General features: G+C 37.8%; 2 protein-coding genes across 2 annotated transcripts in view; one reads left to right on the top strand and one right to left on the bottom strand.

The window, feature by feature from the left end:
- On the top strand, positions 1 to 2,072 carry SFR1 (SWI5 dependent homologous recombination repair protein 1). Its single transcript, XM_009987194.2, has 3 exons — positions 1 to 96; positions 1,274 to 1,660; positions 1,881 to 2,072. Exons 1-3 carry the CDS (start codon positions 1 to 3, stop codon positions 2,070 to 2,072), a joined length of 675 nt encoding a protein of 224 aa, XP_009985496.1.
- A 2,408-nt stretch (positions 2,073 to 4,480) lies between these two features.
- The window catches only part of CFAP43 (cilia and flagella associated protein 43), a 51,512-nt gene continuing 33,010 nt past the window's right edge, over positions 4,481 to 22,982 (bottom strand). The window contains exons 21-40 of the mRNA XM_086616813.1: positions 22,306 to 22,383; positions 20,904 to 21,029; positions 20,355 to 20,459; positions 19,521 to 19,637; positions 18,521 to 18,730; positions 17,609 to 17,815; positions 16,737 to 16,826; positions 15,883 to 15,960; positions 14,942 to 15,067; positions 14,281 to 14,400; positions 14,092 to 14,199; positions 12,471 to 12,557; positions 12,081 to 12,169; positions 11,477 to 11,684; positions 10,575 to 10,687; positions 9,600 to 9,756; positions 8,558 to 8,722; positions 6,498 to 6,578; positions 5,287 to 5,440; positions 4,481 to 4,635 (exon numbers count right to left, since the gene is read on the bottom strand). Of these exons, the coding sequence (XP_086472939.1) occupies positions 4,481 to 4,635; positions 5,287 to 5,440; positions 6,498 to 6,578; positions 8,558 to 8,722; positions 9,600 to 9,756; positions 10,575 to 10,687; positions 11,477 to 11,684; positions 12,081 to 12,169; positions 12,471 to 12,557; positions 14,092 to 14,199; positions 14,281 to 14,400; positions 14,942 to 15,067; positions 15,883 to 15,960; positions 16,737 to 16,826; positions 17,609 to 17,815; positions 18,521 to 18,730; positions 19,521 to 19,637; positions 20,355 to 20,459; positions 20,904 to 21,029; positions 22,306 to 22,383 (2,574 nt within the window). The remainder of the gene's footprint in view (positions 4,636 to 5,286; positions 5,441 to 6,497; positions 6,579 to 8,557; positions 8,723 to 9,599; positions 9,757 to 10,574; positions 10,688 to 11,476; positions 11,685 to 12,080; positions 12,170 to 12,470; positions 12,558 to 14,091; positions 14,200 to 14,280; positions 14,401 to 14,941; positions 15,068 to 15,882; positions 15,961 to 16,736; positions 16,827 to 17,608; positions 17,816 to 18,520; positions 18,731 to 19,520; positions 19,638 to 20,354; positions 20,460 to 20,903; positions 21,030 to 22,305; positions 22,384 to 22,982) is intronic.

Below are 22,982 nucleotides of genomic sequence, written 5' to 3'. Positions count from 1 at the left end.
ATGGAAGAAGAAGTACTTGATAAATCGACATCTTTGTGCAATACTCCAAAGGATTCTGGAACAGCAGCTCCACAGGGGACTAGTTCAGGGAAACAGGTATGAAAACTTACTTGTTTTTCCAGTAATGTGACTCTTCACAGCAACAAAAATGCTATGACATTCAGTCACTGAAGTACTGTTCATTGGAAGACTAAAGACAGGTAGCCTATACCTATAGCTACGAGGTTGTCCAGGTAAGGAGTGTGCTTGGTATACTTTGCTCTGAATATGCAGATGTTTGCTGTGAATACAAAGTGATGGAGCAGTATACCCCAAATGCCATTCTAATAAATTTTAAAACTATTTAGGGTTTGTAGTGGTTTTTGTTGTTGGTTTGTTTTGTGTTTTTTTTTAATGTCATCTTTGGTTTTCTGAGATCTTAATTTTCTGGGTTGCTGTGTATGCAGAATGACTTTCTGTGACTTCTGCTTGCATTTGAACAGAGCACACTAGTTTCAGTTTGTGTATTCTCCATAATGCTGAGCTCTATGTTGGTGTTCATCCTGGCATGCGTTATGGTGATGCTGTCATGCTCAGCATCCAGACCTATGCTGGACAGGGCTAGTTTGCAAGTGTTCCTTAACTAAGTCCTCTCTCCCATATTTTAGTATATTTTCATAGGTAAAAATGTTAGACACAGATTATTTAAAAAAAAAAAACTTCTTTTGAAGAAAAAGAATCACTTTTTAGATGCTTATCAGTGAAGGATCTCAAAGTCATGAACAAGTCAAAATTATACAGATAATTTCTAATACTCTCAAGTAGAATACAGATGTTTCATAATAGCACTAATACAGAAAGTGTATGTGTGGTGGGATGGAACAGCAAAAAAACCCCATCCTTTATCTCCATTAAACTAGAGGGGGAAATCGAACATGATGGAATAAAATCAGCCAAGTTGAAATATGCCAAATATCTTTTTCACAAGGACTAGATGAGTAGGTTAGCCTCAGTGGAATACAGGATTTGATCCTAGAAAATGCACAGGTACATCTTCCCGTGTTTTATAGCTGTGCGTCCAAACACTTGTGAAAGGAATAAGTTAACTTTGTTGTGTTTGTGAAAGCTATAGTGAGAATTAGGAAGTCTGGCTTTACAATGATCGGTATGTATATAACACATTCTGTGTAAATAATAACAAGGGTAAACAGTGCTTTGAAATTTGATTAAAATACTAGATTATGCTGATCCTTCTGGATTTTTTTTGTTGTCTCCTTTTTTGTGTGTGTTTTAGCCAATGAGTGCAGCTCTGAGGGAGCGATTAAGGAAAACAAGACGTTCATTTAATGCTAATTTTACAGTGGCAAAGCGGATCAAAATTGACTCTGAAGAAAAAGACTGTGCTAATGCTGACAAAGGGTGCCTGCCAAAGACAAGTACAGATTGTTCCAGATTACAAGATGCTTCTGAAAACCTGGAAAGAAATGGCACTGGACATACGTGTTTCAAAAGTCCCTTACAAGAAAATGATCTCTGTGGATCAGCAGAGAATTCTCCTGTGCTACAGGCTGGTCTTAGTCAGCAACAGTCCCTGGAAGAAAAAGTAAGGCTGGTGAAACAAGTGCAAGAGAAGGAAGAACTACTTCGAAGGCTCAAACTGGTTAAGAGGTACCGATCTAAGGTGAGGCAAACCTCTGAAAAAGCACTTCTGAGTCATTCTTTGAAGTGGAATTCACAGTGTAGTCCTCATTTATTGATTTAAGCAACAATACTGACTCACTTTTTGTGTGTGTTTGTGTATTGTCTTAATTTAAGTTTTTTGATACTCTGTAGATCGATTTTTATAAAAAAACCCCACATTTCAGCAAATGACAAAACTTGTTTTTTTGTCCCAATTTCAGAACAACCTGTCTGAACTGCAGGCTTTGATAGTGAAATGGAGAAGCAGTACCCAGCTGATGCTATATGAACTACAGTCAGCCTTTTCTGCAGATGGCAAGAAAGTGAGTCTCACTCAGCTGATGGATACTTTTGGATTAGAAGACCAGTTACTGCACTTCAGCAGAACAGAAGAAGATTTTGTAGATGTCTAAATCTACAGGTGCAAAGCTTTCAATTGCACACACGCAAAAGCAGGAAAGACTGAATGAATTCTGATCACATAAGCAGTGTTGATCAGACAGAAGACTTTATGCTTTGAGGTTAGGAGGTTTTCAAGAGACACTTGTAAAGCTACGTACTTAGACACAGTAGGCACTGTAAAAGGCATTACCTAACAGAAAAGATGGAACTCATGCTGTTTTGGAAAACCTGGTTTGATAACTTGATCAGTGAACAGTTATTTAATAAAAATAAAATGAAATCAAGTCATACTTTACCAGGTAGAAGGCAGTCCATTCTTTGATTAGTCTTTGTAAGGTCACTTGTCCTGAAATAATGAACTCAAATTAATTGTCGTATCTTTTGGTGTTCAGATGGGGAAGAGTTCAGTTTTTTGTTCACAGATACATCTCCATTTACAAATATCTTCCTGCTGCCAGCCAGTTAATGACAGCATTTTGTGAGTTACGTGCAGATAACTAATTTTCATGTTGTTAATATTCTGAAGCTCCAACGAGATGTTCTCAATAGCTTTAGTTATTACTGAGGGAAACGTGCCATAATGCACTCATTTTCATTTACTGGTCCAGACAGTTGTCTTCAGGGAAGCTGTCTCAAGCGTTCTGCCACAGCCTGAGATGACAGAAGGAAGGCAAGAAAATTGCAACCAACATCTGTCTATTCCACTACTTCATGTGGGAGCCAAAGTGTTTTCTCTCTTCAAATAAATAAGAAAAACAAGGCCTTGTCTAGTGGGAGTGCTTCAAATATAGCATAAAGCTGAATAAAACTGCAGCATTTCATTTATCCTCCAACAAATGTTCTCTCTTTAAAATGTCTTTTTTTTAATCTTAACTTGCTTCTTTTCTCATCATGGCCTATGCATATAGTGTGGTGACTTCTGTCTGCTTTTATTCTCCTTAAAATCATCGCTCAAGTGTAAAAACAGATACATCTTAACTACTCCAGAACTCTCCCTGCTATGACTATTGTTTTATATGCCATCTCATTCCTTATCGGTTGTACCTTAACTCTGTTGTTTACAGGTGCCATTTCCTGTTTCCTTAATAAGGGAGTAATTTCTTACGTATCTCAAGGGAAAGAAAATCAAAGATCATACAGACCCCTTTAACACTGGTAGGGCTCATTAGACTTAAATCTGTACCCACTGCTTGGTCCTAAGAATACTCGATGTTGCTGCCCATGGAGAATTAATGAAGAACAACCTTTATTGCTAATCACATTTTGAGTAGTAAGACAGTGTTTCTTCTGCCTCTTTAGATGAATAAAAAAAGATGATGGTGCCTGGTGGAGGGGGCAGTTCTCTTCTTTTCCCTGAGATCCTTGGCAAATTTGGAACTGTTGTGCCTAGGGAATTTTCAGCAGGAAGAAATGTCTTGCAAGAAGAGTGGAGATGTAATTAGAATCCTTACAGGCCCTAGTTAGAGATGATAAAGCAAAAAGGGAGGTGGTATCCAAGATCACCACAGAAGCAGTTTACCTTAGTTCAACAAAATTCTACACTTGTAAGGAATCAAAGCTATAATGCTCTCACAAGGGAATGAGTTTAGGTTTTATGTGAACTTATGAAAGGAGGAGAAGAATCAACACATGCCATGGAAGAAGGAAATAAAAATCCATCAGAATGACTGAGCAGGTAGATCAGTCTCTAGCAGTGGTTAATTTTATCACAGGTTCTTTATCTTTCTTAGTTGTCTTGGAGAGATCTGGCAGGAGAATAGACTGCACATTGATGTGAAGGGGTGGGAGATAGCAGCAACTATTTCAGGAGGCCAGATGCTTGCAAACCTGTTTTCCCTGTGATTCCACCAGTGGCAGCAGCCACAGCTACTGGTGGCTGTGGGTAATTATGCTATCATAAGCAGCAGCTTTCAGGATGGCCAAGTAGCACACAATGGTCATGCCAAAGCATACCTTCATCTTTTTGGCTACCTACACCTGTGCCATGAGAGGTGTAAATATATTTTAAAAAGCAAAATGAAGCCAAAGCCACAGAAAAGAATTTTAGCAGATGCAAATTCATGGATTTCTTGCAATATTTCACCTTCAAAATGTTCTACGATGGCATATTGCAGACTAAGGATATGCAACTGTTCTTCTATCAGTCTACAACTTCTTGCACTCTGTTTTCTGTAGTGAGCTATATGGTTTATGTAATGAAAACAGCAGGAATGCATCTCATGAACTGGAACATGATGGGGATAAGACTAAGTAAATAACATACAAAGACAAACATATATTTTTCAAACTGAACTTATTTTTAAAGAAATTACAGACAAAATTGTTTGTGGAAAGAAAAGTTCAGGGAGAAAAGGTAGATGTCCAAGCTCTTTTTCTTAGACAAGACCATGGTATTATACATCTACCTGGACTCTGGATTTTAAAGAATAGGGAATGTTCTCAATCTCAGTCTTTCAACTTCTGCCTGAAGAATTTCAAACTGTTCTTCCTGCTCCTTTACCAGACCCCGCAGGTGTTTCTGCTTCAAAATCTCTCGGTAACGCTGCTTTGCCATCTTTTCAGAAACACGTGTGTCTGCATAAAACAAAACCCAAGGGTTAGCCTGTACTTGCAGGGGGTGCACAGTCTATGTTTATATTGGACCTGCCCCGGAGTTATTCCAAGTTCAGTATAAAATAGGCAAGCGTTTTTTAAAAGGCTCGCAGTTGGGCTTAAGAGTCTTTATAGTACGGAATAAAGTAAAAAATTTCAAAAAGGCTCTGGGCATGCTTCTTTTAGTTGCCAGCAAGCATGCGCTGTTTTGAAAATCTATAACTCTTACTGGTGGAAAGACCTCTACAGTTTTCCTAATAGCGAATACCCTTCTCAGCTTCATGTTACTCCATTCCCTTCAATGGGTAGAAAGAAGTGGGTTGAGCAGTTCTGAGAAAGAATAAAAGCATGTTGTCTAATGAAGATATTAATGACTATAATATTTGGACTTAAATAGTTTCAGCAATTTAGTCAGTTAACTTTGGTTACAAGAACAACAATCTCTAGGCTTGCTCTTAAATATATGATGTTAAATTGTTGTGGTAGAAAGGGCACTGCTAGTTGTGCACGTACAGTAATAGTAGGTGCTCCTTGCCCCTTAGCTGATGCTGATGGAGAACAGGACCATCTAGCTCTGAAGATATTTTCTGAAAGTTTTTTGCTTGTGACTTAAAGCGCGTTATTGTGACTCACCGGCTGCCTCAATGATGTGCCTCCTTTCCGAAACAGAGACAAGCATTTCTTTCAGCTCCAGGCTGAGCTCATAGTTTGCTTGCTCCTTTAAACTGATGCACTTCTCCAACTCTTTAATTCTTTTCTGACGGTTCTTCACATTCTTCTTGTGCAGCTGTCCATTTCCAAATGAATAAAGCAAATATAGGAGCTTATACAAAAGCTGTTCAGACAAACTTTTGGTGGAAACCTATAATCTTAAGCACTGCATTGTATCTCAATAAACTTCCATGTATTTTGATTTGACTAGTAGCACATTCTGACTTTACTTTGTGTAATGTCTTTTACACCCACTGTATTCCAGAACTCTTTATGGAGTTCTAATATAGCAGACAAGAAACAAAGAGGTATGGGTCAGGGGGAGAGACAGATTAAAGATAAAACTTGAAAGGCAAAGGTAGGAAAGGAAGTCAATGGAATCAGTGAGTTGAGAACACTCTCTTGGCTGCTAGGAGCTGCTGAAGAAACGGTGGTTGCGCTGAAGCTGTCGGATGGGCTGTAAAGATAAATACTAAAGCTTGAAAAGGAAAAGGAGGCTGATGCCAGCTAGAGCAACCTGGAGAAAATCCAGTGGAATCACTGAAAAACAAGGATAATCATAATTTGAATGTTGAAATAGATGAGAGCCAGCAAATTAGATTGTGATCTCTCTTTTATTCTGAATATAAGAGGAGAGTGATATTATGAACAGGCTGGCACTCCTGGAGAGAAACATTAAGCAGTGAAGATTGGAATGATGCTTCGTTAGAAATGGAAGAGTGACTTTTATAGGCAATGCTGTGTAAGAGGTGATAAATTCTGCATTCAGACATTCAGGAAGGAAAGCATTTAACTCCAGTGACAGAGCCAGTAGATTTCTCTCCATGGAGCTGATCTATGCAGCAATCAATATATGACTGCTTCCAAAGACTTTAGAGAACTGCTGCTGCAGACAGCTCAGCGCAAGTTGAGGAAACTATTGAAAGCCGGATTAATAAATACATGGATATATATATTCATCCGTGTGCGCTGTTATGGTTATGCTCCAACATAGTCCTTGAGTTAGCCGAAAAGTTAGTATTCCTACATCAGTTGCAGTTATTCCTTACAAACACCTCTTGCTAACGAAGGAGAGGAGTTGTGTTTAAACTAAAAATGTGTGTCTCAAATGTGATAGTTTGCTCAGGTTTTACCTTATCCATGACACCCAGAGTCTGCTCCTTCACCGAAATGTGGTGGGCAATGTGGCTGTCATAATTCAGCACAGTTAGGAACTGAAGGATTAAAAACAGAAAGAAACCATTTTATTAATCCTGTTTATTCTCAACAATTCCACACCTCTGTAAAAGACAATCATACTATATGAAACTCAGAAAACTAGAATTCTGCATAGTGGAAAGGCTTACTAGTGATCATGAATAGTCATGGTAAAGATATTATTGGATGCTGTGTGAATATTAGACAGTACAGCTGTTAAAAAGAATGTTATCTATTATGTGTTAATGGAAACGAAGACCAAGCAAACTGGTTGTGAGGTTGTCAGAAAACCCAAGCTATACTTTTGCCTATAAGGTAGTCTAAGCTAACATAGCTGGAGGCCAAAGTGCTATACAGTCTGTCTTTAGACCAGAGAAAAAAGTGATTCTTTTCTGTCAAGTGGCTTCATAGTAATTCGTACTTCTTTTATTGTTCTTATATCTGCATAATAATTTAGGTTTTGAAGAATTTATTAAAGATCTTTTCTTGGGCACACTGCTACTAAAATATCTCTTTATCACGTGACAAATGGTAAAACAGGCTGTATGACCATAATGGGCAGGTTTCTATAGATGTAGATTCATCCTTCCAGAGTACTGTCCCTCCAAAGTGACAGGTAAAATTTTGTGGACTGCTCTAGTTAGAAGACGAGAAACAAGAGAGACCCAGCAGGCTTCTTGCTTACAGCACCAAACTGCTTTCACTCACTGCTTCACGAATAGCCCTCATTCCAGGTGTTCTCAGGTTCTTGCCCGTGTGCGTTTATCCAACACATCTTTCTGTTCCTATTGTTAGGCTCTCTGTTGCCTTGTCTTTCCTACTAACCTCACATTTCTACTCAAAAAGTGATGTCAAGCCTCTCAGAGCATTCAGATTCCGATTAAACTGGTATATGCCTTTGCTGTGGGCAAGTCTAACTCTCTCTGAAGGCAATAGTTCTGCTCATCAGTTTAAATTAAGCTTGAGCTAATGGCAACACTCTGGTGATAAATTTGCTAGAAGACCTTTCCGGTGTGTTGTCACATCACCTCTTTGGAAAGCTGTTTTGTTGGTGTTAGTTACGGAAGTTCCTTGGCTGTGATTCAGAAGTGGACAAGCAGTTTGGAGAGTAGCAAAACAAATGAAGCCTGAACAAAACATGTATTTTAGATTTTCTCTTAATCTTTTAATTGAATTGCAATATCCTTACCTGCTCTCCAACAGTCTTAATTTTCTCTGTGCTTTATAGGTCTTCCCACTGCAATATCTCCAGCCTGCCCATCCTCCAGCATCCCTAACTGCAAACCTTTAAGCCCTGCACCTTGTTGTCACAAAACCATCAGCTTTCCCTGCAGTCCTCTACATCCCATACTGCAATACCCTCAGGCTTCCCCTACAACCTCTCTTTTTCCTCCTCTCTTCTCCCACCGGTGTCCTTGGCTCTCTCCCAGCCTTTACCTATGTTTTTTGGCCTGCCAGCTGGGCTTGTTCAAAGCTATGTAGGTGCTGTCTTGCTGGCCAGCTGCTGCCTCTTGCCTGCCAGGCATGGCAAACAATTCCCTGTCATTCTGCTGCTGGGCCAACAAATGGCAGTGAGTGGGGCTCAGTGAGGCTCCTGTAGGAACGCTGGATCTTTGTACACTGAGCAAAAGTTACAGTATTTCTGTGAGGTACCAGATGGGGGCACCTCAGACCTTTCACTTAAAAGGAAGTTTTGGTGCTTGATTTAAAAGATCTCTTCCTTGTGGTTGCAAAATCCTTATTCCTTACTCTCAGTGCCAATTTTGAAACACTAAGAGTTAGGGCTAATTTTACCTTTGTTTACACCTCAGCATCCTAAAGAACTTCATCATTGATCCATCTCAAGAGTAAAACTTCCCTTTGAAAGCTGAATTGTTGACCTATTAGGAATCAGGTTTCTCCATAGCAGTGAGAGAGTGCAGAGGTATATATGATTTACAGGTATAGGCAGCGACATTTTCTGCGGTCAAAAGATAAATTAGAGGAAGTAACTCACTAGCTGGCGATCTTTTGAAATAGGTAGTGTTACAATATCCCGAGCCTTCTGTTTCAGATCTTCTATCTGCATTCTCATTTTCTTGTGTTCCCATTCCAGCTGAAATATCTCTTTAGAGAAGTCTTTACATTTCACCATGCTAGCAATTTTTTTTTCTCCTTGAGTCTGAAAAAAATAAGATTAATCTTCATTAACACACTTTACAGATTATGGAACAATTATTTGCAACAAGATGGGCCAGCTTCCAAAGTTATAATTTTAGTAAGGAATACACGCGCTATACTGCAGTTTCTTTCCAGACTTTGCTCCAGATGGTTATCTTTTGTGGAATTTTGTTCCCTTTTATGCTCTGTGCCACAGCCTTGGATTGTAGAAGGAGATGAAGAAAATTACAACTAACGTCTCTCTCCATCCTTCTGTCTTTTATAAGAATGTGAAGGCATTTTAACTCTACAAAATACAAACTTGCACTGTATAAGGTATTCTGTGGTTGTTACTGAAAGGTTTGTGCAGTAGCAGTAACAAGCAACTTTTGTACAGCTAGAATGCCTAAAAAAGGAATGTTTAATGAGAGTATGAAAAAGTGTTTTAAGTATTATCACCAATTTCACCTTACATAAAAGAGTGTTCTTATTTTTTTAAATCTTAATGTAAGCTACTGTTCAAATGCTTCTTAACATGACTACAAGTTTGCCTTGAGAGAAATTTCAGACTGGTGCTCAGGATATTAGCATTTTCTCTTTACTGAGCGTGTGTATTTGATGGTGTGTCTAAAAACTGTTGCCATTTCATTGATTTGAATTGTATTAATCAAACATCAAGAAAGCAGTCTGTATTGCAATCTTTACATCCTGATAAGAGACATTACAGAATTCTTAATAGCCTCTAGATTACAATGGAGCCTACTGGTGTGTAGCGATGAATTTAAACTAGCTGTAAAACTGGAGAAAAAGCAGAGCCCCTGAAACTTAAACAAATACAAATATTTAAACAAATACATTTGTTTAAAATGCTTAAATTTCCTTCAGATAATGTAAATTACCATGATAGAGCAATTCAGTTCTTCAATAACACTCTTCTTAATGAGAATGGCGTCAGTGTAGTCCGGGATCTCAGTACTTTCCAATTCCACCTGTCCTTGTTTTAGCAAAAACTGGACAGTCAAATTCAATTGAAGGTTCATCTTCTCCTCCTGCAGCCTAAAATGGCAGAAAACAATGTTTAGTGATTTCAACAGGATTATATAAATCCTCCTATGATTCTCAAAATGTTTATATTTATTACTGGTAAGTGGTATGTTCACGCAGGGTTACTCTTTGACAGCCTGTCTTCTATTTGCTCCCAAAGTGACAACAGAATTTGCAATTTATTTTCATACATGAAGTTTTCAACCACTGGAGTCAGTTTAGTATACTCTAGCAGATGTTCTGAGAGAAATTGTTCTTACTGAACAGAAGTCTTAACAATAATTGAAAAGGAAATGGAGGACACTACCAGCCAGCATCTGTTTTCTTGTGTAATTTATCCTAGGGTTTGTTCCTGAATGACAATGAATGTGAAAATTACGTCATGTACATGAAAAAGTGAAAAATTGCAGGTCCGAGCAGCTCAGTGAAATCAGGTGTCACGTGACTGAGCAGCATATTGCAATTAGGAGTGATCATTGGGTCCTAGGGCTACATGAGCAAAGTCCAACCGAGCTAGCTAGCACAAACACGGCCTTGACAGCTTCGGGGGATTCACTATGTGATACAGCTCTTGGGGCAGTCGGTTCGCATTGAAGACGACGCTGCCGTCCTTACTGATGTTATTACTTAAGATGGTAGATTAAGACTGGCTTGGCCTGCTCACATGTGCTGCAATCACGCCTCATTTCAGAAATACCGTATGTGTCTCACATGAATCCTAGATAAAAGAGTGTTGGAGAACACAGCTGTGTAATTCTGTATATAACTTTTGGTTCTGTGTTGGTGGAGTTTTAAAACATAGCTGAACATAGGAAAAGAAACAAAATTACCAACTGAGTTCTTGGAAAATGTCTTCTATTTCTGACTTAAGCTTCTCATTGTCATTCATTCTTCTGTGGAGAAAGGCCTGCATCTCTGCCAGTGTCAGGGCTTTCCATTTCACCTAAGCAAGCAATATCGTGACATTCTGAACTTTGTCAACTTTGTCAGCATGTCAGGGCAAATCTCTTCAAGAACAGAGAAGACAAGCTCTTAAGAAGACATATATACTTATAAATATGTAGCCTGAAATTTTGAGAATCCTAGTAGAGCACATGAGACATAGAGGTTACGATCCTTACACTCTGCTCAGAAAATAATTTATTCATTTATGCATAGTTTATTCACATGAAGGAAAATCGCATTTCCTTCTCTTTTGGTCAAAGATCAAGTATCTCTGTCTCTGGATAATTCAGATTTACACCTTCATGCTTTTAAACTGAACAAATAGTTTGCTAGAACTTTCCACAGCAATACCCTTTGTTAAGAATTGCTTTTGGTGTTCTAGAAAAATACAGGAATGCATTGGTGCAAACGTAGAATGCTAATGGGAGGGGACAACTCCAACAGATGATGGAAATCAAATACCTTAATAGTTTTTTGGTACGGATAGAGAAAAGGAAAATGATGTTTTTATTAATGAAACCATGTCAAGGTCACAATCATTCTGATCAAATCCATCTGCATTAATATGCTATTTTTTCCTCTAAAGGAGAACAGAGCTGGTTTCCCTTGTTGACATCTCTATTATTCTGAATTGAATGTGGCCAGGAGCAAACTTCAAACTCAAATGCAGCTTATGTATGCTGCATTGACATTTCACCACTAGCTTGACCGTACACTTGAACCCCACAGAAGTTTAAGACCTGAAAATACCAAGAAGTATATTGGTAAAATAAACAATTTTACATACCAGCTCCTCACTCTCCATTTTATTTCGTCTAGCTAGACAAAAATGTTCCCATATAAACGGGTCTAAGCCATTAGGCATGTGCTCAGGACTATCCAGTTCATCCATGGCTTTCATTAAAAGGGTAAGTGCATCTTTGTAATCTTCAGCTGAGCCTGAACAATCCCTGTATGGGTCAGCTGTGTCAAGGAGCATTTCTGTCATGGGGATCCTAGTGCACATACACAGTACATACACTATTTACTTTTTATTTTCTCTTGCATAAAAAAGCTCACAAAAAACTAAGAAAATTTCATACACTCAATCTCTTGCAAAGAGCAAATAGGTAAGACTGCAACTTACACAAGATAAGAATAGATGTTTTTAAGAACTGATGACTATTTAGATTGTATTTGAAATAGATTGTGTGGGGTGAATAAGGAAATGTAAGTACTCAAAATAGCAATTCTTAGTATGATAGGAATTCAACCATTGCTAACTATCCAATAAAAAGCAAGCAGTCTACTGATTCTCAAAATAATTTAGACTATTGAAATAAATAGCATTGTCATTCCTGACACACAAGAAATATTAGTATTTAAACAGATGGAATCAGGGAGGATCTTACTTTGGTCGATGTTTGTAAAGTTGGAAAAGTTCATCAAGGAGATTGGTAGGTATGTCAGCAAACTCCTTTGTAAAGCCACATTCCAGATTCTAGGAGGAAAACAGAAAGCTTCCTTGTTACCACAGTGCTATTTTTAAAAAAGCACTAACCTGACCATATCTTAGAAATACAGAATATGGTGCTCTTCCAAGTGCTCCCAAGCATCACAGGAATCTGGACTATTTAATAAATTCTTCTATGCACATATTATCCTTTACTGCTTAATTTCAGTGACCAGCAAGTTGTCCAGAACTCGTCTCATGCTTACAGTGAAGTATGTTCTTCTTATTATCAAGACACAGCATTGACTTTTTAATTTCTGAGTCTCCTTGTGTTTGTCGAGAGTCTCACCTTCTCTTCAGCTATTGCATTTTCATAGGTGTCTATGTAAGCTTCAATTTTATTTTTCGTAGTTTGGATTGTTCTTGCAGTCTTGACCTATAGCAAAACCAAAAGATTTCAGTAATGAAACTCAGCCAGCAGAAGTGCTGAATGGCCATTCATATACACTGATGAAGCTGACACTTTCTTATTTCTAGAGAAAACACTGTGAGCTATTTTTACTAACAATATAATGCCTTCTTCAGGGAGTTACTTGTAGATAATGCTAAAAGGTGAGAAGGTGCAAAAATAAGCTAGTCCACTGCTTAAGAAAGTAAAAAATCTATGTAAGAAATATCTTATACAAATGCTTACAAGTCTTCTTTGTAAACTTTGAATGTAAGGACCTATGTCGATACTTGTTTTCACTTGCATAGAGATTTCCTCTTCTGTTCATGTCATCACAGGTAAGACCAGTCAAAAATTCTCAAATTCCGTTCAGTGCAGGGTTCTTTAATTTAGAATGCAGTTTTCCTGTTGTCATGACATAGTTCTGTTACATGTCAGGATACTAAGCTCATCTGTTTAGTGAGGCTGTTAAACACTTCTACAACCATTTTGTTGTATTTGGCAGTTTGCATGGACTAAAAGATATACCAATGGAAGCATTTAGAAAATTAAAAAACAAGATGTATTTTGGAAAACATAAGCTGATATACACTACGCCTCAGGTAATTTTAAAACTAGTTCAGCCTATTCAGTGGTAGGGGCTAGAAGCCTACTTTGGAACCTCTCCCTGTAGCTCACATACAAATGGCTGCTTGCAGCTCCACACACACAGGTCTGTAGAGGTCAAGTAGGAGATGGGACATGGGCAGGCATTAGTATATTCTCTGTGGACTCTGGAACAGCTCTATGAAGATGAAGTGGGCAAATGGGACAATATTGTCTCAAGAACCAGAACCAACCTGCAGACTACCACTACTTCCATCACTTGAGTCACACAGGTATTGGCAGGACACAGGAGTCAGAACTGTCACTCAAAATTATTACGGTGGGCAGTAAGCACTTGTATTGAAATCCAGATCTACTACTTGTGCTTTCCAGTCTTTTATTGACTTGTATATGGTTTGACAGGGATGGGTAAACTCTACAGGAGATTAAATTGGTTGATAAGACTATAAACACTTTGTGGTATGTTCTGCTTCCATGGTCAGATAGATACTCACACACCACCTCTGTGTATGCTTTGAACTGGCAAACACAAGCCAGCGTGGCCCTGGCCTGCATTAGGCACCTCAGTGAAAATGTGATGGCATTACACATCCTTTTGTGCATCTTTCTGTCACAAAAGCATCATAATTGGTGCTTCCAGCTCGATACTGGGTACTAAAAATATATCTATAGTAAACAAATAGCAGCATGCCCTTCTGCATGTATGGAGTTTTACCAAAGAACTCCAGATCAACCAAAGTGAGTATCTATTTAAAAACATATCTATTTATAATTTATGTCACCTGTAAAACTTGAAACAATATCAGTGAACCTGTAAATTGTCAGAAAATCTCATTTATGGCAAAATTTTGATTTGGAAAGAGCAGTCTTCACAAGAAGACTTATCCTAAGAATAGCATTCCAAATGATAATTTACTTTTTCCTTCTCCTTTTTCATAAGGAAATTACGAAGTCCAGCTTCTCTAGTGTCCAACTCTTCATTCAACAGTAAAGCATAAACAAGATTGACTATTTTGAGTTCTTCCTGTGAAAAGATTGTAATAAAAAATGTTAACATTCCTGCTGCATAGAGGCAGAGATGAAAAATTAATGTTCTCTGGGATACCTGATAGATGACCATCTCTAATTTCACTTTCCTTTCAGAGAGTTTGCACACAGTCTCATCAAAATTTTGTGTTGTTTCCTTGATGGAAGCTTCAAGTTTCTTCAGTTCATTTTCCAGTGCCTGGGGAAGGGAAGGACAGGAGCAGCAATATTACATCTGGAGGAACAAAGAAGCTTTGATATATATCTATATACTATATATATATATAGTATATCAGATGCTGGAGAATGCACAATATGGAACTGTATCCTTCAGCCAAAAGGTCCCAGAAATTACTTGTTTGAAAGGAGAGTGCTGCCAGGCTACCAAGTTATGTTGTTTAAATATGACTTTGAAGGATAAATATAATTGTATTATTTGCATATCGCATAAGGAACTCTGGGAATGGAACCTGAAGAAAACATTAGGAATACTGGTACATTTGTGAAGTAAAGTTACCTTTTGTCAGATATCATAAGTTTTGGCATGTGTTAATTGGTATAAGTAGAGATTGCCGTATTTTACAGTCTAATCTAGGACTTATTTAATATGCCACATGATCTTTGTTCTTCATTTATTCTATGTATTAGTATTCACTTTTAGAAGTAGCTCCTGAGAAAGATCAGAAGCTTTGGTCATGAGCACTGTGAATAAAACCATTCCTTTTCTCATTTTAATTTACCCTTCTATACTTTTCTTTTTCTTCATTCAGCTCCTTGACTTTTTTCTCATGTTCTCTAAATATTTTCTTTTCTTCATCATTCCAAACATGCTCAGGCTTGGATATAAAAGGAGGTGGAGGAATATCCTGGAAGTATTAAAGACAAATATACTTCAAAAGCAATATTAAGTCTCCATCAGCACACTAACAAACTATAACATGCATCAAATTTAATGAAAGGTATTTCTTAGTGGTAAGTAAGGTACAAGCCTCAAGTCTAAGTAACAGATACATTCTGTTTCTCTGGTCTGTTACTTGCATCAGTAGTTTTGGCATACATATATTGTCCTATTCTCTCACTTGCCTACAGGAATTCACTGCTGAATCTTGTAAAATACAAGTATTTTGTACTTAAACGTACTATCTGTACAAGATATATACATTTTCTGTTTCAGAACCCCAAATCTAACTCCATGCTAATGTATACCTCTAAATGGAGTCCTAATTTTCCAAAACAGATTAACTCTAGGGAGAGTGCCTGGGTATATCTTATTCTTCTTCTGTGACACTCCTTCACATTCTTTCTGTCCTCTACTACTGTGCTATCTATCTTTGCTGAGTTAAATGGAAAACAGTATTTTTCTGTAAGATCACAGCCATGGATAATAGACCCTTTCCCCAGAAACACAGTTATTGTAACAGTAACACTAGATTATATTCCTGCAGAATTCCACTGTGATAGGGACAGGTGTTGATGAGTAAATAATATGCAGGCACTAGAATCTTGTGGTCTCTTTTGAGTCCCGTGTATGGTCTCTTACGGAGTTTACCTAAGCACAATGCAATTCTATAATTCTCCAACTTCCTTCATTCACTTAGTTTGGAAATATTTCCTAGTTGAATTTCACATTTCTTTAAAAGCCCACAAGCTACCTAAATGATATGGCAGAAACGCAGCTCACCATTTTCAAGATGTCTTCCTTTTTGACTTCTAGCACTCCACCCATCATGTCATTAAGAGCACGCAGTCTTTCATTGTCCTGGAAACAACCACAAAAAATATTTTAGGGTACAAAAGGAAGTGCAGTAATAGGAAGTTTTGGGAATGATGACAGGGTAGTTCACTTCTAGATCACTCATACGATTATACTGTGTGTCACTAGTAGATTAATGTTCTTCGGTGCTGAGTGTGAAATACGCTGAAAGTCTCAGACATTTTTCTGGTGGACAGATGTTCAGATACCAAATAACTTACTAAAGAATGGAAAGAATACATAGTTTCCAGTTTTGGAAAGAATACATAGGTGTAGACTAGTCCTAGCCAGTTGGCAGGCTACAATGAAGGAAGTTGTAGTGTCACTGTCATACTGTACATCTCTTTTGGGCCACAACCATCTTAGGCTTTTCAGAGACGCATTTTAAAGCCAGAGAAAAGCATTATGATTTTCTAGTCTGACCCCTGAAGAAGAGGTCGTTTAGTCAACAAAAACATAACAAGCACAAAGCTCTTGATTGAGCAGTAGCATGCATTTAGAAATGTATCTAGTCCCCAGTCAGATGATACGGTATTTTTAATTGCCATGAAGCACATTTTTAAATATTGTGAGCCTAACACTAAATCTTTTCTTTCCCTAGCTGGTCTGTGTAGTTCTGACTGTAAAGGATAATAAGAGGAAAAAGGCACACATCATCATTACCTAACATTGTAAATTTATTCTCCCATACTACATTACTGGAATATTCCAATGCAGCATTAACTAAATAAGCCTAACCAGAGACAAAGGCCTATTGAGTAAAAGGATACTACTTTAAGTACCATAGCAGCAAGGCGTCTTTCCATTTCAAGCTTATCCAGCATTTCTGCTTTCCCTCTCTCTTGTTCAGTCAAGTATTTTTCAACTTTAATCTGAAGGAAGAAAATGAAGTTCGTATCAGGGTGCTTTTCTCCAAATGTGATCACACGTGGACTATTTGGAAAGATAGTGTAATACTAATTCTTAAAACTTTTTTATCTCTGCTCTATTATAATATTCTTCAAGAAGAAAACTGTTCTTTTGAACAGCTCCAAAAGCTATATTTAAAAACGCTGAAATACAAACTACCATCATTTTTGTTGATGTTAGTTGTGTTTTGTGCATACCTTTTCTGACAGTGGAATAATATGGACTAGTGGGAGAGAAGAGAGAAGTGGAGAAGGACTGACAAAAGAGCAGATGAGATCAATGGAATATATCGTATGAGAAATATGGTGTTTCTTTATAAATTTCCAATTGAATTTTTAAGTACAGTACTAAGAATGCTTTAGTACCTAGACACTTAATTTGAAACTACTTAATTTCAAAATCGTGCTCAGAGAAAACAGAGAAACCCTCATCTATGGAAGTAATCCCTGCAAGCCTGGTTTGAATCTTATAGTCAGGAACAGATGGAATTCTTATCTAATTTATGGGCAATTAAAAGCTTTTAACAGCAATAAATTAAGATTGTATACATTTTATTCATTTCAGATTGACTTATTAAGAGCTTTCTCCCTAGAAAGGGAAGGGAAGCAAAGAGTCAAAAGATTATTTTAAGTACACAGACACATCTGGTTTTAGGCTTTTCAGTACTGACACAATGTCTGGAAATGAGAAGAATTAGAGAACTGTATTTGAGTGGGTGAAAGAGAAAGATTTATATTTCAGACACCTCTGAATCCTGAACAGTGAGTGCTTGCTCTGGTATCTCATCATCTGTGAGAGCTGGCTCCCACACTTCCACTTGGAGATCAAGCTGTGCCAAGATTTCTCGGATCCTCAGGTTTCTTTCTTTCACTCGTGCTATCTCCTGCTCCTTTTGTTGTGCAACTATGTCAAATTCCTTATTAAAAGCTGTTTTCACTTTGTAGATGATGTCCTGAAATACCAAAAAAAGGAAACGGCAATACTGCACATCCATCCATGATGATATACCACTCCTCAAGCCATCAGAATCATAAACGTGTGTATTTGTATGTGTGACAGGGAGATAAACCGGTAAAGTCCTTAAAAAAAAGGTGGGCAAATTATCAGTTCTTTTTTTTTTTCCCCTAGAAATTCAAGTTCAAGCTTTTTGTCCATTACTACTTAATAAACTGTCCAGGGGAAGAGAAGTAGAGAGTCTGATAGTAAATGAATAATAAGTAACAGAAACATTGAAGACTGCAAATGAAAGGATGGTAAGACTGGAGAGAAACAAAATGGTGTGAGGATCTAGCTGATCTTTCATTCAGCAGCAAATAACATGGAAAGAGGTCATGTTTTCACAGGGTGTGCTGAGATGGGCAAGCTAGCTTTGGCTATAAAAACTCTTAAACTGAATCACCAGTGGGCAAATTCAGATACCCTCAAATTGGGTAACCAATTTCATAAAAATGTTTTTCTTCCAGACCTGAGCAGGCAAATCCACATGGTGCTCTACTGCACTATGTGCATTTATCAGCTTTCATCTCAGTAACTGAGCTGTGCAACTCTCCATTGTATAGTGTCAGTATGCCCAAAATCTAACAGGGGCTGTGACTGCTGTGAGAACCAACAGATAAGACAGTGTCACTGCAGTAACACAAATTTGAGAAGACATCACCTTCAATAATACTATCTGATTGACTTTCTGCTCCCTGGTGTGCAAGTCCCATTGTTGGTATAGGAGAGATGTGTCTCCACCATACTGAGAGCTCAGACTTCCAATCAGGCAGTAAGATGCACTAGCATCAGCCATTACTTCTTCTGCCTTCTCTTCTTCTTCCTTAGATAGTACAGTCTCAGACTCAATCTCAAGATCTTTCTTCTGAACCTGAATATCACAAACATGATAACTGTGTTAATTTTGGACATGATCCAGTGGCACACGTAGGAAAAAATTCTACAATTCAACTTAGTGATCAAAATAATACAAGTTGAAATTATCATACCTGGAATATTGGGTCTATTTGTAGGTTTCCCAGTACAAGACAGACATGGGCATACTGGTGCAAGTCCAGTGATAGGTAACTAATACAATTAAGGGTTTGAAGCATCTAACATGTGAGGACAGGCTGAGAGAGCTGGAATTGCTTAGCCTCAAGAAGGAGAAGGCTTGTGGGGGATCTTCTTAATGTATACAAAAACCTGACTGTGGGGAGTAAGGACAACAGAGCCAGACTCTTCTCAGTGGTGCTCAGTGACAGATTGAGAGGAAATAGGTATACACAGAAATACAGGACATCCAACTTAAACATAATAAACCACTTTTCCTGTGAGGGTTGTCAAACCTGGGAAGAGGTAGCCCATAGAGGTTATGGAATCTTCCTTCCTTCCAAACCTGGCTGGACATAGCCCTGAGTAAATTGCCCTAGGACAGTTGGACTAGATGAATTCCAAAGTGCTCTTCTAACCTCAGCTATTCTGTGACTCTTTAATACTAATACATTTGTTCTGAGTAAAACCACATTTCGTCTTTATTTATATTTTGCAATTTTTTTTTCACAATTTCTACAGCAAGAAAATGGACATTAGAAATGTATCTATGTAAAGAAGGGTTAAGATGCCAATTCAGAACATTCTGATCTGAAATGCCTTTATGCAGTACTTCAAAGAGATTGTACCTTAAGACCAGCTGTCTCAATCTTCTTTAATTGCAGAACTTTCTCCAAAGTTTCCAGCTCTTCTTTACTACGTTCCTTCAGTGGATAATTCTTCACTTCACAAGCCATATGGAAGCACTGTTCAAATTTTAAAATAAAACACAAAAATCCAAAGTAAAAAGTTCTTCAGAATGCATCTATCAATTCATTTGTTTAATACCTGAATGCTAAACAGTTATAAAGACTTCTTAAAATCAGGAATAAAATTGAGGATCAATTACTATAGACAATATAGTAAAAACACAGGGGTAAGACAAAAACCACTTGCCTTTTTGGTAGTGAAAACGGTTGGTTTAAAATTTGCTTTTTGGTTTTTTAAAATAACCTATGGATTGGATATGGTCTCTTTATCCACAGAATTCAACTAGAACTAGATTTTTTGTGAAATGACTTGGTCTTTCATTACCCTTGAGATAATCCTTTATCATCAGTTTGACTAATCTCTCTCTGTTTGAAATAGGCAAAATCAAGTTTAAATTTTACCTTTATGTTCTGTGTAGCAGAAGTTGTACTGATGTACCTCTCCTTTTAGCAATACTGCATAAAGATATTCTCTGAGATCACAGAAGTTAAATTATTTGCTAATCAGCACTCTTATCCACCTTAGAAGGTAAAATCAGCCAGGCTCAGACAAAATGAACAGAATGAAAGATTTGCTTGAGCCCTGGGAAGAAGTAAGTTTTTTTCCCATACCATAAGCAAATCAGAAACGTGTTATGCTTCTATTTATTTTGTCTCTGTACCTTAAGGAATCAATAAACTACTGCAGAAAATGAGTTAGAAAGCAGAGATTACCTTAACTGCACGTCCTTTTACACACATAGCATCCCAGCACTCGCGTTTGATGACATCCTGCAAATAGCGGTTAGCTAAATTTTCCATCTCAATCTCCTTCCTCACCTTTCAAGATACAGAAAAGAAAATAACAAGATGTGGTGCAAAATACTAAGATATGGGCAATTTGTATTGAGTTATTGAAATAAACCTAACAGATGAAATGAATTACCGGTATTTCATCATCTCAGGCTATTGCAGCTATCTTCTCCAAAAACTATATCACATACTACTGAAAGGCATCATTTTATATGTGAAGAAAAGCACTACAGAACTTAAGCAACGTGTCCAAGGCCACAGTGTCAGATTTCTAGTTCCTGGCATAGATCATATTCCCATGGCCAATGTCTGCATCAGCAGTTTCACCTGCTTCAAAAAGTGACTTAAAATACTTTTAAGTTTTCCTGCTTCTCAGCAGTGAACAGCAACTTTGAGATCATCCTCTGTTCTTCAATCATTCTTTCTCCTTCTCACTCCCAGTTTTAAAATGTTCTCCCCATTTTATCATACCCTGGCCACCTCTTGTTCAGCCTCTGCTTGCACCCTTTCCTGTTCTTCTAGATCCAAGTTGAACTCCTGCTGCTCCAGTTTCTCAATGTCTGGTGCCTGTTCATTTTCATGCATCATTTTCTGAATCTGTTTTTTTAAAAATAGATATAAGGAATAAAAAGTAATTTGAATGTGAATAGAGGGAATGCTATTTTTAACACTATAGAACTTGGTATCAGAGAAAATTATTTTAATTGCCTTCACTTTTAACTGCTTCATGGTAATTGGTAGAATGTGCTGCCTGTAGCTAGTAAACATATATCATCTTTCTCTTAAAAGTTGATTTGGAAGTTTTATTTGAAGTTATGTGTACTTTCTAAGAACCTGTAGTACACAATTCTTTATTCTCTGGTTCTCAGAACTTTATTGAGTTGCTATCACTTTATTAAGTTGTTATCTGTCTCATGCAGTTCAACAAAGCACATTGCAAAATCCTGTACCTAGTGATGAACAGGCCCATGCACCAGGACATGTTGGGTGCTGAGCAACTGGAAAACAACTTTGCAGAAAAGTAGCTGAGGTTCCTGATAGACACCAAGTTGAACATGAGCCAGCAACATGCCCTTGCAGCAAAAGAGGCTAACTGTATCCTTGGCTGTATTGAGAGTGTTGCTAGCAGGTTGAGGGAGGTGAGAAACATGGATGTGCTGGAGAGAGTCCAATGAAGGTGATTATGGAACTGGAGCATCTCACATATGAGGAAAGGCTGAGAGCACTGGGATTGTTCAGCCTAAAAAATAAATGGTTCAGGGGGAATCTCATCAATGTGTATAAATACCCGAAGGGAGGGTGCTAACAGGGTGGAGCCAGGCTCTTTTCAGTGGAGTTCAAGGTCAGGACCAGAGGTAACGGGCAGAAACTGAAATACAAGAGGTTCCACCCAAACATGAGGAAATGTTTTTTTACTGTGAAAGTGACTGAGTACTGGAACATGTTGTTCAGAGAGGTCATGGAGTCTCCATCCTTGGAAATAATTAAGATTTGTCTGGACACAGTCCTGGGCAGATGCTCTAGGTGACCCTCTGCCTTATCCTCTTGCAGATAGCAGTTTTTATGTAAGGAAACAGAAGGAAGAGGACAGTACATTCTATAATGGAAGGTTGTTAGACAGGCAGAAACTAACCTACTGAGGGGATAGATTGCTCAAGGTACAAAGTACATATCTGGAGCAAAGGAAACTGAGAACCAGACAGTACTTCCTGACAGGTTCAGTGTGTAGTCCCTGAAGAAACATGTCTTTATTACCTCTCTGCTCAGAGTTTATGACAAAAATGTAACTGAGCACCAGAGCTGATAGCCATAAAGGAAGTGCACTTGTGAACAAAACTGGTAAGCTGAGCCATTATCCTTGTAAGAAACTCACAGTTTTACGCAGCTTTTTAATTCCCACTTGCAGCTCTTTCTTCTGGTTAGCAAACCTCTGAGTCTCTTCTCTAATGACCTGACATAAAACAAATATATTGTTGAAAGACAAAAATAGATAAGAGGAGAAAAAAAAGATTGAAATAGTCTAAAGGAACATTATCTGTACAGAAAATAAAACTCCAAAGGGATTAATAACTGGAACAGACATAATCCTAATTTAATAGGATGATTCTTAGAATTGCTCAAGAGAAAAAAGATTGTACAACCAGTTCACGGTGTAAACTAGTTGTACAGCAATGGAGCTTAAAAGAGAGAAAATATTAAAGAAACAAGTAATTACAAGTGAAACGATTACAGGCACATTGAACTGGGTAAAGCCTACTGCCAGAATTTGTTAAGTGTTTTATATTCCTTAGATTTTTCATTGTCACTAAGCATTCCCAGTGGGATATTTAAAGACATAAGTAAACTAACATCTGTTATTCATTCTGGAAGCCGCGAAATTTTCTTTGCCCCTACAGCTGATTCATGTCCTAGGGAAAATTTTGCAATTAGTCTGCACCTCTGGAATTTGCTTTCTAAAATAAGTTTACGACTGTTAAGTAGGATGATGGCTATTGATTGAAAGGAAAGAGTGTATCATTCTGATATTGGATGGACTCCTTCCTCTAAAAG

Source organism: Tauraco erythrolophus, chromosome 9, assembly GCF_009769465.1.
Source record: "Tauraco erythrolophus isolate bTauEry1 chromosome 9, bTauEry1.pri, whole genome shotgun sequence".
Taxonomy (NCBI): domain Eukaryota; kingdom Metazoa; phylum Chordata; class Aves; order Musophagiformes; family Musophagidae; genus Tauraco; species Tauraco erythrolophus.
The sequence above is the reverse complement of the archived record's forward strand: the minus strand, read 5'-3'. Positions and strand labels throughout refer to the sequence as shown.